The sequence below is a fragment of the Meleagris gallopavo genome, chromosome 9 (genome assembly GCF_000146605.3).
Source record: "Meleagris gallopavo isolate NT-WF06-2002-E0010 breed Aviagen turkey brand Nicholas breeding stock chromosome 9, Turkey_5.1, whole genome shotgun sequence".
Classification (NCBI taxonomy): domain Eukaryota; kingdom Metazoa; phylum Chordata; class Aves; order Galliformes; family Phasianidae; genus Meleagris; species Meleagris gallopavo.
In genome coordinates, this window is record NC_015019.2 from 8,800,190 (window position 1) to 8,818,383 (window position 18,194).

Consider the following 18,194-nt stretch of genomic DNA (forward strand, 5'->3'; position numbering starts at 1 on the left):
CTATAAAAGAACAGTCTGCAATCATTACTACTAGGCTATGATAAAATGCTCTTAGGAATTTGGACATGTTATTATTAATTGTATTACTAAAAATATCTTTGAGAAAATAGAAGTCATTACAGAGGATTAAAAATTCTTTGTTGAAAACCAGTTCTTCAGACAGAGTATGACATTTATTCTTAAACGTTCTTTAACAGCAATTATCAACCTCTAACTGTGGTGAGATGTGGTCAGCAAAAGGGTATTTTGGTCGTTTAAGTTTTTAACCATTCAGTTCATCAGATTCTACAATATGGGTTAAGACATTTCACTCAGTACTGAAAGTTAAAGTTAACATAAGATTAATGAAAAAAAGAGACAAGCATGATGCTTTATTTTCCTGAATAAATGAAATTGGAGCAATTAGAATACCCACTACATGTAGATCAACAAATTCAGCACATTATTATGCTCTGTTTGTATGACATGGTAAAGCTCTAGTCATGGTGCAGTTCTCTACTAGACATATTTAAATACTGTAATACAATGCCCTATTTCTATGCATGTGCTCTCATGGTAAAAAAAAAAGGCCTACAAAATAGAGTGTGGAAAGCCCCATATGCCTGTGGTCCAGTCCAATACATACATTAACTTAATGTAAATGAAAATGGTAAGAGGTAGACAGAAAATTAATTTCTTTCCTGTGATTTATTTTTAGGATTGTTCAATTAATATTTTTTATTGACTTGTACTTCTGCATAGTGAAAAGATGGTTCTAGTGAAAAAATTTTGCACTACTGTTGTTTGTTTTAAAGTATTAATTTTCTCAAAGAAAGTACAAGAAATATATTTAGTGGAAACTGGAATATACAGTAAGTTTAAAACAACAGTTCAAAAATATCAGTCTTTATGATACTAAATTTCATTATCACGAGTATAATGATATAAACATACACAGTGCTATAGTAATTTTGTGTATCTAAAGCTGATAATTTTACCACAGTTAGAACTGCATGAATAGTATGCTCAGAAAAGCAACTCAATCATTAACCTACAACTACTTTGTCTTCTAATTTGTCTGCAATAACTTCTTTAGAGTCTCCCAATACTGACTTTGCTCCTTCACTGTGCATTTGTGCATGAGTAAGCCTATGCATCTATTAAAAGAAACTGAAGAAACAACTGGACTGTTGAACACAATGATGCTTATCAGAGGATTCCAGTAGTTAAGGCAACACAAGAGTTATTTAACTCCATATTGATTTCTTTGAAAACTCAGAGAGTGGTACTAGAAGTATTTATCAATAGAATACCTATATTCTTTTCTCTGCTTTTCCAGAAAATTCTAAGGATAAAGCATAAGTGTGTTTCCTCAGATCCTTTACTACTTTATCAAAACTTATACATCGATTGAGACTCTAAAAACATTGAAAACTTACAAGGAATACAAAAATACATAAGGTATCTCACAGAAAGAAGGTAGATTAAACCTTCATCCATTTGTGAGTTGTGTGTATTAATGGTATCATTTGACAAGCTGCATAGATTAATTAAAAGGGAATTTAAGACTTGCCTTGCTATGCATTTGATCAGGAAACCAATTGTACAGAATAACATTTATGAAATATTTAGAACACATGACATTGCACACCACCTGCAAACAAGTAATTTTGTTTTGACTCCAGTAGGATCTAACCCCAACATGAACCAGGACAGATGTTTCCCCTCAAGGCTCTTTGAATACATAAGCAAACCCATCTGGATATTTACTTAAATCTTAACAGCATGACCTTTCTTCATATTTTCATTAAAAATAAATATGTAAATAAATAAAAAGACTGTGTAAACTCAATTTTTTGTTAAGGAAAAAGACATCTTTTTGTATTTTAAATATATAATTCACTTTGCCTTACAATACTGCCTGGGCTAGGGGACTAATCAAGGGAAGCAGTTTTATTAATATGGATATCAGAAATTGTTATTAGGCTGCAAGATCATGAGACTACTTTTTGTCACTAAATGGAAGCTCTTCACTAACACTGGTTGCTGATTTGCTCTCCTCATTTATTTCTTAACTGTTACTAACAATAATTGATGGTGGAATTATAAACATTCTTCCTTTATCTTACAGAGTGATTTTCATTAAGTAAAAGAGAAACAATGAAAGGCAGAATTCTTAGAGTTATATGTGGACATTTCTTTACAAACCAAATGACTTATTCTGGGGGTAGAAATTGTAAATCAAACATAAATAGAACAAACTGGTGCTACATTTACAGACATACCTCCATCCACAGTGAACTTTCATTAACACTCAAATTTGCAATTCAATACACATACATCTGCAATATTAATTCAATAAATACTTTAACATCAATAAGTTAGTGCTGAAATTTACCAAACTGTTGCAGAGATCTTAATTTTGTTCCTTCTCATTTAAAAGATCCAAATTTCTGTGAAAGAGATTCAGAATGCAATCTATAGCAATAGGAATTTGGGCATTTTATACATCCAAACAGCGTTCATGTTTTCTTGCTATTATCAAAGTATGCTAATTGACAGACAACGAGTGGTATGAAAGGGCATTAGGCTGCTGATCATGTATTTATGTAGCATCCTTCACTCCAGAGAATAGCCTTATCAAGTATGAAAATGCATCAACATTACCTAATAATAACAGCTATTTAGAGATAATGTACCAAACACCTGTAACAAACACAACAAAGCAAAGCTTGGAATAGAAAGAGCCTTTCCAGCTACTACATCCATTTGTTCCCATTATAGATGTTTATATGAATGTTTGCTCTTCTACAACATTATTTTTTGCCTTAAACTGTTCTTTTACTTTCCTGGCCTGTATAGCCTCTACCTGTTAAGTTCTATTTTCTCTCAGACCTAGCTGGCTGGGTTAACCAAATTAAAGTCCTTAAAAAATTTAAATTAGAGAATCCCTCCATCTGAGACAGACAATACATTTCCTTTGCCTCCATTACATTTTTAAATGTTCATATGTAAATTCACCTTTGATGACTGCAAATGACCTGAACAGTATTTCAGACAAGATATTACCAATGTCAAGACAATGGCATTAAAACTCTATTTCCCCTGGAAACGTGTTCCTGATTAATTCCGAGTTCATCTTTGCCATTTTCAGTCACATCACCTCCGTGGCGATGAGTCGATTTGGGATTAATTACTACATTCTGACTTCTGGATTCTCGCCAGCTGCTCCTGAGTAACATTTAGCTTTCAACATGAGTTACTAAAAGCATTATTATTGCTCTCTGTCCTATTAAATGACCTTCAAATTCTAATTTCAAAAGAAGTTGTCAGTTTTCTGAAAACTCAGTTTTCCCTAGTTAATCTAATACTTTAGTGTACAAAAGCATATCAAATATTTTACAGATGGTCAGATAGTTAGATCAATATTTGTTTCAATCCGTAAGATTTCTGTTGTCTGAAAAATGATGAAAAGTAGAACATTAATCTTTTATTCTTCATAAATGTATATTGTATTTCATCTAACATGCCCTTTTCTACGTGTCTTTAATTATCCTTTTCTCTGTAAATCCTCTGTAATAAGTTTTCTTCTTTACATTTCCACAACACGGAAAGTTATCCTAAAGCAGAAAATTCACTAAAAACCTGTGCTCAGGAACTTGCAATTGAAGTGTCATTGTCTTTAGCAAACCTAGATGCAGATTATTCGGCCTTAATTTATCAACTTTGCTTCCATTCTGAATAGGTATATGACTGGCTTTCTAATTGTCCTACATTTTATATTATTCATGTTATGGAAAATGGAAATAAATGAGTATTTCTGAGTATTAATTTTATCCTATTTTCACTGCATGACCGTCCTAATCTTTTGATTAAAGAATCAATTCCCATCTATTAAAAAACTTTAAAGAAAGTTAAGACAAAATGAAATTTACCTTCCTTTTATTTCAGCTAAGCAGCAGAATAGATATATTTCAAGCAACTTAAGGTGTAATTATAATTTTTATAAAAAAGTACAGTGACATATAAATGACTCATGTTTAATTTTATAAAAAAAGGAAAATAGAAATTCTCAAGATACTGGCAAAATTAAGGCCTGGTGTTACTGACAAGATAAAAAAGAGTTAATGTATTTTAGAATCTGTAATTTATTTTTTCAAGTTTCTTGTGCTGTTTTATTAAAATCTTATACGCAAGGATAAGCAGAAAAGCAAATAAGGAAATTGGATAATGATTAAGTGATCTTAACAGCAAGTGGTGAGTCGACTGATTTAATTAATTTCTTGCCTAAAGTACTATTATTTTTTCTTTGATCTTCGTAATTGTATAACAGTGTTCTTTGGTTAGAACAAATTCCACGTGGTAAATCTTTTATTTCTTACTCAACTGTTGCATTACATAACTTGTAAGCAGTTTTGCTTTGATACTTTTTGAACTTATTAAATTTTCATCTACACTGAAAAACCATTTGAAAAATAAAGCAAGTTGTATTATTTTGCTAATGTGGTTAATACATTTGTTAATATAACTGATTTCAGGAAAAAAAGTATATTAATATACCTATCTTTAGCAATCAGATATTTCTTATTTAATTCAGATATGCTTTATATAAAATGATTATACAAATTTTAAGTCAGAAGAATTTTTTTGAAGACATACAGCCAAAATATTCCAGTCACACCAATCCCAAAATATTTAACTCCACACATACAGCAATTCAATGCACTGACATTGTCAGCATGCTTAATCCTCTGCTATAGCTTTACAACCCCAGAGAAATGCTTCCAGGATTAGAAGTGCTGTTATCTGTGCTGACTCCACTGGAATGTAGGGACAGTATAACTATTTTCCACTCTACATCTTAAACCTATTTAAAAGCTTACTTCTCTCACAGTTGCAAAATGGTTAGTGATTCCTCTCTACAAATGGACCCTTGATGGAAAAAAGACGAATTTAAATTGAAATTACAGTTTTTATTTTATAGGGAATAAATCCAGGTGTTCTTTTATTTTTGCCTGTGAATGAAAAAAAAAATGAACAGTAGCCTTTAAAAAATTGCAAACAGCAAGTTAGTAGTGGTTACAGTAAAATAGTCTCATTTGTACTATTTTAGCAGAGGTGTATTGCCTGGTCTATGAATATGTTTTTCCTGCAGAGCAGTAACTCAGTGTTAAATATGCAAAGTATTACAGCTGGGACTTTAAACAAAGTGAGTAATGCATTATGATGAAAAATTGAAAGTGCTCAAATTATTTAGGTTATTAAAAAAAAAAAAAAGTAGAAGAGGTAATTGGATTATATCCTGAGAACATCTACATGGGAAATGGGATCTCCAGTAAAATAGATAGAAATGTATCAAGATCAAAGGACTGGAAGTATAATACAAATAAAATGACACCCCACTCGGCAGTGAGACAGTGAGAATAATTAACTACTGGAACAACTCATTACAGGTTATGGGAATGTCACTGGATGTTGTGAAAAATCAAATTATCCCGGTGAATGAACAAATATGAATTTATCCAGGAAAAACATTGACCTTGTTTAGTCAAAATTAGATGAGATTATGCCAATATTCTTTTACAGGATTAGAACCCATTTGAAGAAATCTCTACTTTCTCTAATCAGGAAAGTATTTTCACTAATGGTAATACAAAATGAGTATATTAATCATTTTCAGAATGATTTTTTTTTAAAAAAACAGGATTTCTACTTGACAGAGTAGCACAGCATTAAAGAAATTTCCATCTTACAATGATTTAAGTACAGTCCCTATGGAAAACAATCACGATATCGGAGACTGTGGGTTTCATTGGATATATATATTTGAAATAATATTCTAAGAATCTTGAAAACTCTAAAAACCCAGGAAGTATTTAAGATCTTAAATGTAAAATAAGCCTCTTCAAAGGGCAGTGCTAAATGCTTCACATGATATAAACTGAACACTGACGCATCAGAAAGACATTTCTCTTCTTTCAGCTTGGGAATAAGGTAAAAGGAAAATAGGAATCATCATAACTGGTTATAAATCAATATAAAGTGTTGCTGTATTTTTATTTTAGAGGGAATGAAGATGTGACATTTGAATTAAAAAGTTAATGAAGTATTGAATAAATGTTTTGGGAAACAGAAAAGAAAAAGGGGAAAAGAAATATTTAGTCTCCACTGTGTGGAGATCATTCTTGCAGGTTAGTTAATGATAATTTCTGCCTTTTTTAAAGTGCAAGCAATGATTATGATATTTTAAAAAGCAAGAAGATTGATCTACGTTGGCAAAGTTTCCTAGTAAGAGTTATTATACTTTTAGCAGTGGGAATAGGCAAAACCTGCACAGCAGAACCTCCAGAGTACTTACCACAGTTTGATGATTGACTTGAATCACCTCATCGCCAGCATGGATTTTCTTACACTGGTCAGCAGGAGACTAAGGACAGGAGATAACAATTAACTTTATATTTGAGGTGGAGGAGCATGAGGGAAGAGCACGGATGAAAACCGTGAATGGGGAAAGAGGCAAGAAAGCTCTGCCCAGAGAAGTATTATTATCAAACAATACCTTATCATATTTATTAAAAAATGTATCTGTAAGGATGTCTGTAACAGATGGCAATTAAGTGATGAAGTAATCTCAAATCCTACTTCCCAAGGTGATGAACAGCCTTTCTGACTGTTTGAACTACTTCAGCTTCTTTACCTCTCGGAGCAGAGTATCAGGCCATGAGCTGTTACAATCTTGCTGGGAATTCACTGGGTGAATTTACATCACATAGCAGTAAAACTGTTAAGCCAACAAATACTGAACTACGGCACATCCAGAGACAGGGCTGAAAAAAACATACACATAACAGAAAAGCAGGCCTAATACAGACTTTCATAGAACAGGTTTTCTGCTTAAGTCCACTGCAAATACTCGGCAAATATGCTACAGCTCCATCACTTTCAAGACATTACTAGATTAACCAAATGAACACAAAATGGTAATTACAAATGGATAAAGTCCTTGACAGTCTAGCTCTTCAGTATATATAATATTATTCCACTCCCATAATTTCAGATCTGACTTGAAAAACTTCCTTACACTAAATATAGCTTCTTTTGATTGTATTAAAATAGATTAAATTTCACTGCAAGCCACATGAACATGGTCAACAGCATGTGTCAATATACACAAAAGAAGAAAAGATCTACTTGCACTAAGGGTGACTTGAAGAGGCTTATAAACATGACCTCGCTGACCAGTCAAAACTTGCGGAAAATTGGCAGCAGCTGTTCTGTTGGGCAGTCTACTCCAACCACAAATCACAGTTATCATTTCTATCCACTATGTGGATGAATATTATAAATAAATAGAAGTAATAAGGGCAACAGGAAACAACATAACAAAAACCCAAACAGCCACTAGATAGAAAATGACTACAATTGCTTCTAAACAAAATACTAGAGATTATGTTTTAACCTTGATAGGTAGGCAAGCATCACACGGGTGCTTGCTCACTCCACTTCCTCAGCAGAATGGGGAGAAAATACAACTAAGAAGCTCAGGGGTTTAGATCAGAGCAGGGAGATCACTCACCAATTACCACCATGGGAAAACCAAGCTTTCTTAAACATGTAAGTAAAGAGGCACAGCTCAGCTATGGCCAGTGACTTTTGGAGCTGTGTGGAATTGGCTCGTATCTGACAGAGCAGCTTCCAGACTCTTCTCACAGGACTGCCCTGCAACCCCTACTGCCAAAATTGTGTCACATAAACACAACTCAGTGACAATCAAACGCTCTCTGGTAGTGACCACCTGCTGATGAATCATTTTGCAGTCTACACAATTGCTAGGAAGTAGTAGGAAACATCATTAATTATTCAATAAGTAATAAATAACAAGCCAGTAGGGCAAATAGCCAATATTTGACACTGATTCAAAATGTTATAGATACTATTCCAAGCACAGCTTTCACCTCCAGCCTCCTTTCATGAGCTGTTGCTAACCACTCACCTGCTTGATCTCTGCTTGTTCTTTCACAGGGGTTTCTCTATCTTGTGTAGCAGGAGTTCAGCCCTTCAGCTAAACTGCCTGGCAATTACAGCCTGCTATCATCTCCTGACATCTTAGTCACACCAAAACAAAAAGGATTTTGCCTATATATTTTTTAACCAGAAACTGCCTGGCTCCAGCATCAATTTATCTTTTTAGTGGAAACATAGAATTTTGGCAGAGTGCTCTTGATACAGAACTAAACTTATAACAGAAGGATAATCTATTTCCATGTCTAGAATTAAATGGGAACACAAATTTGATTGCTTTAACCTGTGAAAGAAAGGTAAGCAGGAAATGAAAGCAAACATCTAGTATTCATAATGCATTTAACTCCATTTGACATTAGTTGAAAAAGCAGAGGCTTTTCTTTTTTTTAAGCTCCTTTCCTGACTTTGACAAGGCTGAGCTAATTATTATCTTTTAAAATTAAACACTGGTTCTGAGGTCAATTATCCCTTCAAAAGGAATGAAAAATCAATTTGCTGAAATGCCAGAAATTTCATGTCTTTGAAACTGGTTTAACTGCACACGTGATTACACTGTAAGAAAAATAAAACAAAAAAACAACCAAACAACTTCTTAGTGCTTTCTTATCATAAAGACCTTACACAGACAAGACAAAAAAAAGGTTTAGGGTTTTAATGGCTGGTTAATTTCTTATCTCCTCCCATGAATATCAGTAATAAGTATATGTTTTTCCTACAAACTGCTTCAGATTTCTATGTAAATTAATTAAAATTACAACAAACAACTATATTGATTAGAGCATGTGTTATTCATTCTGTGGTTGCAACGTAATCAACAGGGTTTGTTCATCAGTTTCAGGAGTCAATATATAATTTTTATGTCTATATTTACAAATACTTACGACTTTTAAATACTATCAAAGGTGTTAGTATAAGTGAACAAATTTTAAGTTTAATTTACATTTCATTTATCATAAATTGTGATAAATAAATCATCAGGCTTTCCCTGGATCTCTAATATCTCAAAAAAATGAGTGAAAAAAACCATATTGATTTATACAAAACAAGGAAAACAAAATATCAATATCACATGGTATGTGATATTTTGGACCACATGGTGAGCTGCACAATGCAAATTTCATGTTCCTTGGGTGTTAGCATTACTTAGTTTCAATATCAGTTTTATGAAATTTCAGTTTCTAATTTATCCACTTTTATTTGTGGATATAAGTGAATTTTTCACTTTTAAACAGATCCAAGGCTGAATAAAATCTTTGTGACTAAAACATGGACTATGTGGAAAACAGAAGTGGTGGGTGCTATTATGAAGTCTGTCATAAAAATTATATTGCAGAAGTTGAATTAAAATTATTTTTTCAAATTTGTAATTATGAATTGCAAGTTAAGTAACAAGAAACTACTTCACAGATAAAATGAATTGTATGACGAGAATAACAGTCATGCTGATTTATGTGCTGCAATGTGCTTATCACTGCACAGAACCACTGTGCACAGAAGTTCAATATTTTTGTCTTTTATGATTAGTTACTTCATCACAGATACTTTTCTACATCTATTTCCAATATTTTCAAATTTTTAAGATGGTGACATAGTATGTGTAAAATAAATAAATAAATAAAACACTATTGATACGAAGTACCTTGGATTACAGCAAGTTTTGATATAAAAAAATACACTGCAGATATATAGAAGATACTTGCATGCACAACAGAAGTCTTTTAGGCTAAGCAAGTCTTACATTTTCAGTTGTTCCTGTGATTACATGCAGCCCATCATATGTTGATTTGATATACATCCCCTGAAAAGAGGCAAAAAGGTAATTAATACTTGTAAGAAACAAATATTTTTTGCGTGATAATACAATAAGTATATATGTCTGTTTCAGTTTAAAAATGATAACATTTCAGATGTCTGGAATAAATCGTGTGTGAATAACATTTGCAGTTAAAACACATATGTATCATTGCCTGTTATAAACAGTATGCATTTTTAAGTTTGAAAGAAGTTTTGGGATAGAATTCAGCGCCAAGCCCAAGTTTTAGCATAAAAGCTTGATACAATTCAGTATTTGAAACATTTAACATAACGTCTCTTTATTACTAGTACCATAAAAGAAGGATCAAAATTCAAACAATGAACACAAATAGTCTTTAAAATTATATGCCCTCCTTTCAGAGAGTTACTGGTTCAATAAAAAGGAAACAATCTAACTTAGAAAATACATGAGCCACTGCTCACATTGCCAATTTATGTAGAAAAAATGAGCATGGTGAGCTAACAGGAGTTTTGTAATTAGTCCAGCAAGAATTCTGCTTCAAGGAGATGATTGATGAGATACAGAGAGACAACCTAAGTAGGTATCTATCTATCTGTACATGCATGCACACACACGTACACAGAGCCTTAAATGTCAGTGAGACGCAATTGCTTGCATTCTTACCTATAATGAGTAAGGTCATAGCTTCACATCTCTCTGTCTTTTGTGGTTATACATCAAATTTTGAAATCTAATTAATCTAATTGATACACTGTACTTCCGATTCATTATCCTTTCAATAATTCTGCATCACCTTGCATTGTCGAAATGCAAGAGCCTCCAGCAAATGAGAAAGAACATTTTGTTCAGCAACTGATTTCAAGATTCCTGAAAGTTAATGAAGATCTGCAGGCTAGTTGCTAACCTATAAAAATAGTAAAATTCTACAAAGGCAAGATTGTCTTGCTCTCTACAACTACATAAATTGTAAGGCTGCAGAGAAGTCAGAGCCAAACTCTTTTTGAAAGAGATGGAAGGATGAGAAATAAGTTGGAACTTGGCAGAAAAACAATTTTATTTTCTTTTTACTTTTTTTCTTTTTTTTTTTTTTTTTTGATGCAACACTGGAACTGGTTGTCTAGAGAGGCTGTGAAATAGCTGACCTTGGAGATGATCAAAACTTGACTGTATGAAACTCTGAGAAACCTGCTCCAACAGAATCTGTTGTGACCTTTCATTATGGCAAAATGTTGCTTCTACCTTAATATTAACTAATCCATTTTCAGATAAGTTTAACTTTATTTAAATCTTAAAAATAAAAGCTAGCTAGAATTGGTTATACAGCTTAACTTTACTGCTTATGAATTACCAGTTTAGATAATGCTGTGACTACTTGTTCTCTTAAAACACTGCCTTACTGTTAACTTTTGTGTTTATTAATTTTATAAGGTCATTTCATTAGATCATGCAGTCAGTGTTTTTATTTCATTTCATAAACATGCATGCATGTTCTCTTTGCTTTAATACAGTCAGAGCTGACAAATTCAGACGTAAACTGTATTAACATGCCTACTATTACAGTTCAGGGGAGACTGTTAAGTAATGTTGAAAGTTACCTCAAATTGTAATAGAGAATATATGGAGAGACTTTCGGTATTTGCCACAGTATCTTTCTAACGTGCAAAGTATTTTGTCAAACAAACAGCCATTGCCCTATCAGAAAAGAGTGTCTTCAAGGGAATGCTTGAGATGAGGCTATTTTTAAATAAAGAAGACTGAAAAAGACATTTTAGAATAATAATTAAAAAAAGACTTTTGAGCTCATAATAACATGTACAGAAATTTAGAAAATATTATCAATGAAGGTACATTTTCATATGAAACAAACCTTTGAAAATGCTTTAAGGATACAGTATTTATTTAAACCTGGAGATTAATTCAGTTTATATGTAAGTTTATGCCATGTCTATAGGATGTCAGGTTCATTTGCTAAGAAATTAGAAAATGTATAATAAAAACTGCTTCACAAATGAAGTTTTGCAAGAAAAAACTCACAATTAATACAAATGAATTTATTTTTGGTAACTGAATTCTTATACAAATCTGAGCTATCTGTTTACAACAGATATTTCACCAAAAGTAACAAACATTCCTTTTCTAGGTGCCAACCGTGTACGAAGCTGAAGCTACAGATCTCAGTAGCTCATAAAAGCTACGCTTAAAATCAAGAGAGGTTGTATTTTTAATTAGTCTATAAAAGTAACAAGCCTCCTGAATAATCATATGGTAAGCACTTCCCATTGAGTCTCCAAAAAATAGATTTTTGGTGATTTTGCCCCAAATTGCTTTCTATATGAGATTCTTTCCTATAAAACTGAAATTACAATATCACTTTCACAGGTATGTTTTGAGGATAAATTAATTGATGTCTGTGAAGCATCCAGTAAGGCCACATAAAAAAATTATCATGACGAAATTGGTAACTGAAGGGAATGCAGAGCTTAGATGAAATGTGGTAAATATACATCAAACCTACACTGAATGATAAGGATAAAAATGGAACTCTGAATACTTTCCATTCAGTGAATAGCATTCATTTTTCTCTTGAATGGAGTAGAGATCCTGTGGAAAAAACTGCTATACAATCATGAGAAAGCCATTTGTAATTCATTACTCTGTTCTATATTTGATTCTGATTAATGTTTTACTGTTCACATGATTTTTCTTTTATTCCCATTTATAGTCCTTTTTCATATTTTTTTCCTATGCAGAACACGGTGTCAGCAAAATTGATTATAAAGAACTTTCCAACCTACCACGTTATAGAGCCTTCACAATTAGGCACAGAAAACTCAGTCATTCACAGTGATTTCACTTCATCTAAAAAAAATTTTAAACGGGCAAATTTGATTGCAATACTTATCTCATGTCCTCTGTCAGCAGTACCCACTGACTGCAGTTGTGTTAGCTGTAAAAGTATTGGTACACTGCAGATGGTTAAGTATGCACACCACAGCGCTTCCACCTAGTGATGGAGCCCAGTCTACTGCATGGGCACAGCACAGGCTCTGTCTGCTTGATGTTCCACTGGAAAAGAAGGCAGTATGGAGGAAACTACAGGCTGTGTGACAGGCCATGACAATACAGCCAACCAGCCTCATTTTGGTAACCATGTTGTAAAGGATTAAATCAAACCCTGAGACTTTACAATAAGTTGCTTCGAGAGTACACCATTCACATCCAAGAAGCCAGCTGAACATTTCTGGATAGAAGGGAAAGTTATACAGAGATCCAGATTGCTAGTGAGCAGGATTGTATCAGCCTTAAGGCAGGTCAAAAGCATCAACAGGGTTACAGTATATATACTAGACAAGCTGTAAGTGATACTGACTTGGCATTTCTTGGATATCCCTGAATTAACTCATTAGTTGGACGAGAGAAGAAACTAAGCCAAAAAGACAGGAGATTTGGTCATTAGGGACGCAGCACAGCAAATAGTATCTGTCTGTCTTCAGGATTACATCTTGTAAAAGTGTGTATGATGCCAAAAACTTGAAGTAAAAAGTATTTTATTGTGCTGTAGTGGTTTTTTTAAACTGTATCTATCCAACACTAAATTAAATGTATCCAATCATACAAAAATTACTTATGGTATTAAAGCAGTCTCAAATCAGGATGTACACCTCATTAATTTCGCTCTTGTAACTTTGACAGAATTTGCACATGAAGTTCATTGCTGTTCAGTATAGAATAAAGAGTAAGATTCTGAAATAATACAGAATATCTCAACTAATAGAAATTAAAACAAACACTCAATTACAAAGAAGAAACATAATGCAATGTTAGCGACAATAGGACATGTCTTAATCTGGCAATTTAGTAGGATCTTAAGACCCCAAGCACTTTTCCTATCCCTCCTACAGCCTACTGATACCACAATAACTGTGAACTGGGGAACTAGGAAAAAGATACAGAAATATTTACCTATTGACACAAAAATCTCACAAAAATTTCTTGCCTAAGTGTAAGAGTATAATAATACTAAGAAATGGTAGCAAAATAATTGTTACACTGTGAAATCTGGGAGAATTTTAATTGTATGAGCAATCAATAATGCAAAGCAACAGGGATATTCAGAAGACACCTATCTGGCCTGCTCAGTGAACAACAGTTTATGAGTATAAGGGATGTATTTTGTTTCTGGAATGATATTTATCAAAGTTTTATTTTAACCATATTGTAAGGGAGGCATTTAACTATTTTAATGCAAAAGAAACATACCTTCCACTAATCATTTTCAAACCACATTAACCAATCACAATGAGTCCTCAAACACGTACATATACAAATAAAATTAACTATTTTAGTACATCTCAAAAGCTGTAATATGGTTATCAAAAGACTATTAACTAATTTTAAGATGCTCATATGTTTACTAGTTGCACATCAAGACCTAGATAAAGCTGACAATAAAACTGACTACAATCCTTTTATTTGCATAAATGTTAATTAAACTACTTTCAGAAATCATATTCAACTTACCAGAAGAAATTAAATAAATATAGTAGTAGGATATGAATGAAAACACGTTTTGTTTTCTGGAACTTTATTTTTATAAAATAAAGATACAAAGCTTGTACTCTAATATTTAAATTGTTTTGGTACTTACCAAACCTTCACTGGGCATAATGCTGGTGAGATGAACTACCTCTAGATGTGCTGACTGTGACACCAGAGAATCAGATGAGAGTGAAATGATGTGGTCACAAATTCCAGACAAGGTTTTACACTACAAAGAAAAATAAAGCAAAGAAAAATATAATTTCTTGTATTCATCTGAAACTACTGGCAAAGTTCTTAAGTCTGAGAACAATCTGAGAATAAACAGATCATTTATTTCTCTTGTAAAAACTAGAGGTTGTTAAGAACTGAAGTTGTGTTGTATAGGGAAGCTAAGAACACGAGCTTAAAGTAACAAAAAATCTGTGTCACCAAAATATTCATGCCTGTACAGTACTTTTGAACAAAAGGTTATGCTGTGTACTGAGAACATCCATACATCAAAAATATCCAACTGTATAAAAATGCTCGATGAACTTAATCTGATCTATTATAAGGTACCATAATAAATAAAATGGAAATTTTATTTTATGAAGCATGCAAAATCCAGTTGTGAATTGTGTGAATCCACAGATACCTTCAAAATAGGAACCATATTTCAAAGGAGGTGATAGTGACAAATTAAATCTATTAATTGAAGCCAAACTTTAAGTCTGTGGATTAGAAAGGAGTTGATCTGGACTCTCAGAGAATCTTAATGTGTAAAGACCAAGTTTAAAGTATTTTTTCAAAAAAAATATGCCCCCAAATATTTGAATCTAGTCTGAAGGCATACATTTAGATGAATTCCAGAGTGGTCTTCCAGTCAAAATTACTGTATGCATCTATTTTCCTTCAGGGATTACACTCTCATTTTCCCTAATTATAGAAAATGGTAGTGAAATCCCTTACGGGAAGTTTTGTTTCAGTCATTTGCAAAAGCATGAGGATTTCTAATATATCATTTGACACTATACATAGAAGTTAAATAAATAAAGTTGTCACGAGGAATAAAATTAACTGACTGAATTTATAGATTACATTCCCATTCACTGTATGGTTACTCATCTGGAAATGTAAGTACAGCACTGGAGTACTGGATGTGGCATTTGTAGTTTGGACCAGATGCAAGAAGCAAAGCATCACATTCAGGTATGCATGACTGCGTCAAAAGGTCAGCAAAATAACAGGAATATTTCCAGCAGTTTAAGCTCTGGGCCAGGACCCATAAACAAAACTTCAGGTCTTGTAGATAGGGAAACTGGCTGGCTCAAATAATGTATTTTACTGCTGTTCTACATATAACCTGCTGGCTGACCCTCGTTGCGTGCAAATGCTTTCAGCCTGTTTTTGAACTACTGTCATAACAAAATAATATTTTTATTTCCAAATAAAGCACTCTCGTGCTTTCCCATTTCTTAAGAACATACATACAGATTAAATGCAGATTAAATCCACAGTCTACTTGCATGTGGTTTATAATTTAACAGTTATCACATGTAAATACTTTCTCAGTAAAGAAGCTTTAGAATTAAATAAACACTAAACAAGTTTTCACTCAAATTTAATCTTATGAGTCTTAAGATCTCACCACAGTTCACAAAGTTATTTAAAATCTATGCTGGGAAAATACTCAAAAATAATATATTGGAATAATTTTAAATATTACTTTACTGTAAATGTAGTTCAGCACGCACAAGAGACACCTGACACTAGTTATACATAATGCAAAGGCTGAAGCAGTATTGATGGGAACAACTGAGGAGAATTTATGAATAACACAGGGACTGGAAATATCATTTGATCTAGCACTATTAATATGAGAAAATGCATTAACATTTGCTAACATACTTTTGTCATAAAAAAATTGAAAGTTCTAAAGTCCTGTATATTAGTTCAAAAATGGAAAGTATAAAACTGAAACTTTCCCCTCTTCTATGTTCTCAAGCTTCTACTGAGAAGAGGTAGCAAAGTCAAAAGTAACATTCCTGACAAAGATGGAGTTTCAGAAGATGTACACAGTTAGAATCACAAGTCAGGAGTTAAAAGATGTTTGTATATATGTATATATACATACTCCAAATCCCAGAAGATTTCAGGTGCTTTTAGTTCTTTTTAGAATCAGGTTTGCAATAGAGAGCTTTTCTTCCTAAAAGTCACTGCATGCTTTCTGAATTTAACAGCACATCAATGTTTTATGATATATTTTAATCCCTGCTGGAAGCAGAGTATGTGTAAAAGGCTTTAAAAAAATGTCAGGCACTTGGTAAGAGCTTGTCAAAAGCTTATCTAAACTTGTAAATCCTTCGAGATTTCCCCCAAACCATACATTTTAACTCTATCTCACTATGAGTACAAGCTTTTTGTGCACGAAAATATAAAGTATTAGTACTTAAAGACCAATATTCAATCAATAACTTTGCATGATATTCTTCCATTTCCCTTCAACCATTAGATTTGTTGAGTGCTGGAGGCTTTTACAGTGTTCTGGGTCAGTGACAACCAGGGAAGTTAAAAATGCAAATAAGCGATGGACTGACAGCATTCCGTGCAAGCAATCTTAGCAAGAGTATTACACTATGAAGAGTGTACGATCTCATAGTATTGTAAAGCTTCTAAAACAACCCGAGAAAAATAAATAAGTATTCATAATTAATTGTAGCTGGGGAGAGTGGGATGAAGCATCTGGTCTTGCCTGCAAAAATAAACAGGCATGGGTAACAGAACAAAACTGATTCTTAAGGCTTAAATTTGAAAGACGTCCAACTTAGCAACGTGTAAAAAGACTTGATAGGTCTGGTTTTGAAGTTAATCACATCACCTTCTGGGAGTCTCCAATATTCAGAGAATGTGAAGACATTATCTTAGGTGAAAAAATATTAACATTTTTGCGTAGAGTCTATCTGTATTTCTTTAGGTTGATTATAAAAGAAAGCATAACATTTTGGAGTATGAAATGTGGACTACAGGGGCAATAATCAAAGTGGCTGGGAAGAAGCTCAATCCACTAGTAGTAAGCTGGTTTCAGGGGTCACAGTCTACATGAGGTGATTTCTCCTTTTTCTTGTGTTAAAAAGATTAACTATATATACATATGTATATTTAATAATTTCATTTTATTTATGAAAACTAACTTTCAGCAACTGATATGATTCATCATGAGTTTTGTCAAATAGTAACTTTATTTTCCCATAGTGGAATTTAATACTTTTGAAAAAAAATGATTGAAGGGCATGATGTAGGACTGGAGAATACTATAGTAGAATACTTACCACGTGAAGTATTTTGTTTTCTGTTTCATACACTGTACAATCCTGTGGGAAAATAAAACAAACATAATTAAAGCATACTGTTTTAAATTTCCTATTAAGAAAGAAAAGAATGCTTAATGCTGTCTCTTACAGATGTAGCATAAACACAAACTCTTCAGTTCTGTCCAGAATGTCACTTCACAAAAGTAACCTGACTTACCTCAGGGATGATCTATTCTTCCATTATAGTAAAGAAATTTTTCTGCTCAGTACTAGCAGTAAAATACATGTAAAGCAGTGGGGACAGTCACAAAAATGAAAAAAAAAAAAAGTGAATATAATTGATCTGATATGTTGGAAATCCACTGAAACTCAGAGCATGACAGGCAAATTGCCTAACTGTGCAAGGCAGAATGCATGCTGTTGTACATGTTGTGTGAGATGCAACCACTGTGTCAGACCTACCAATAGATAGGTTGTGCTACTATATAGTGTCGGAAGGAGAAGTAAGCAGAAATTATTTTGATAAGTACAACATTAAAGATGTTAAAGATTATGTGCTTGGTTCATTCTTGCTTCAAGGCCAT

General features: G+C 32.9%; 1 protein-coding gene across 1 annotated transcript in view; it reads right to left on the reverse strand.

The window, feature by feature from the left end:
* Positions 1-18,194, reverse strand: part of LOC104912176 (connector enhancer of kinase suppressor of ras 2-like) — a 173,753-nt gene that overhangs the window by 69,453 nt on the left and 86,106 nt on the right. Inside the window, exons 5-8 of the mRNA XM_031554656.1 lie at positions 17,629-17,670; positions 14,427-14,546; positions 9,740-9,799; positions 6,338-6,406 (exon numbers count right to left, since the gene is read on the reverse strand). Of these exons, the coding sequence (XP_031410516.1) occupies positions 6,338-6,406; positions 9,740-9,799; positions 14,427-14,546; positions 17,629-17,670 (291 nt within the window). The remainder of the gene's footprint in view (positions 1-6,337; positions 6,407-9,739; positions 9,800-14,426; positions 14,547-17,628; positions 17,671-18,194) is intronic.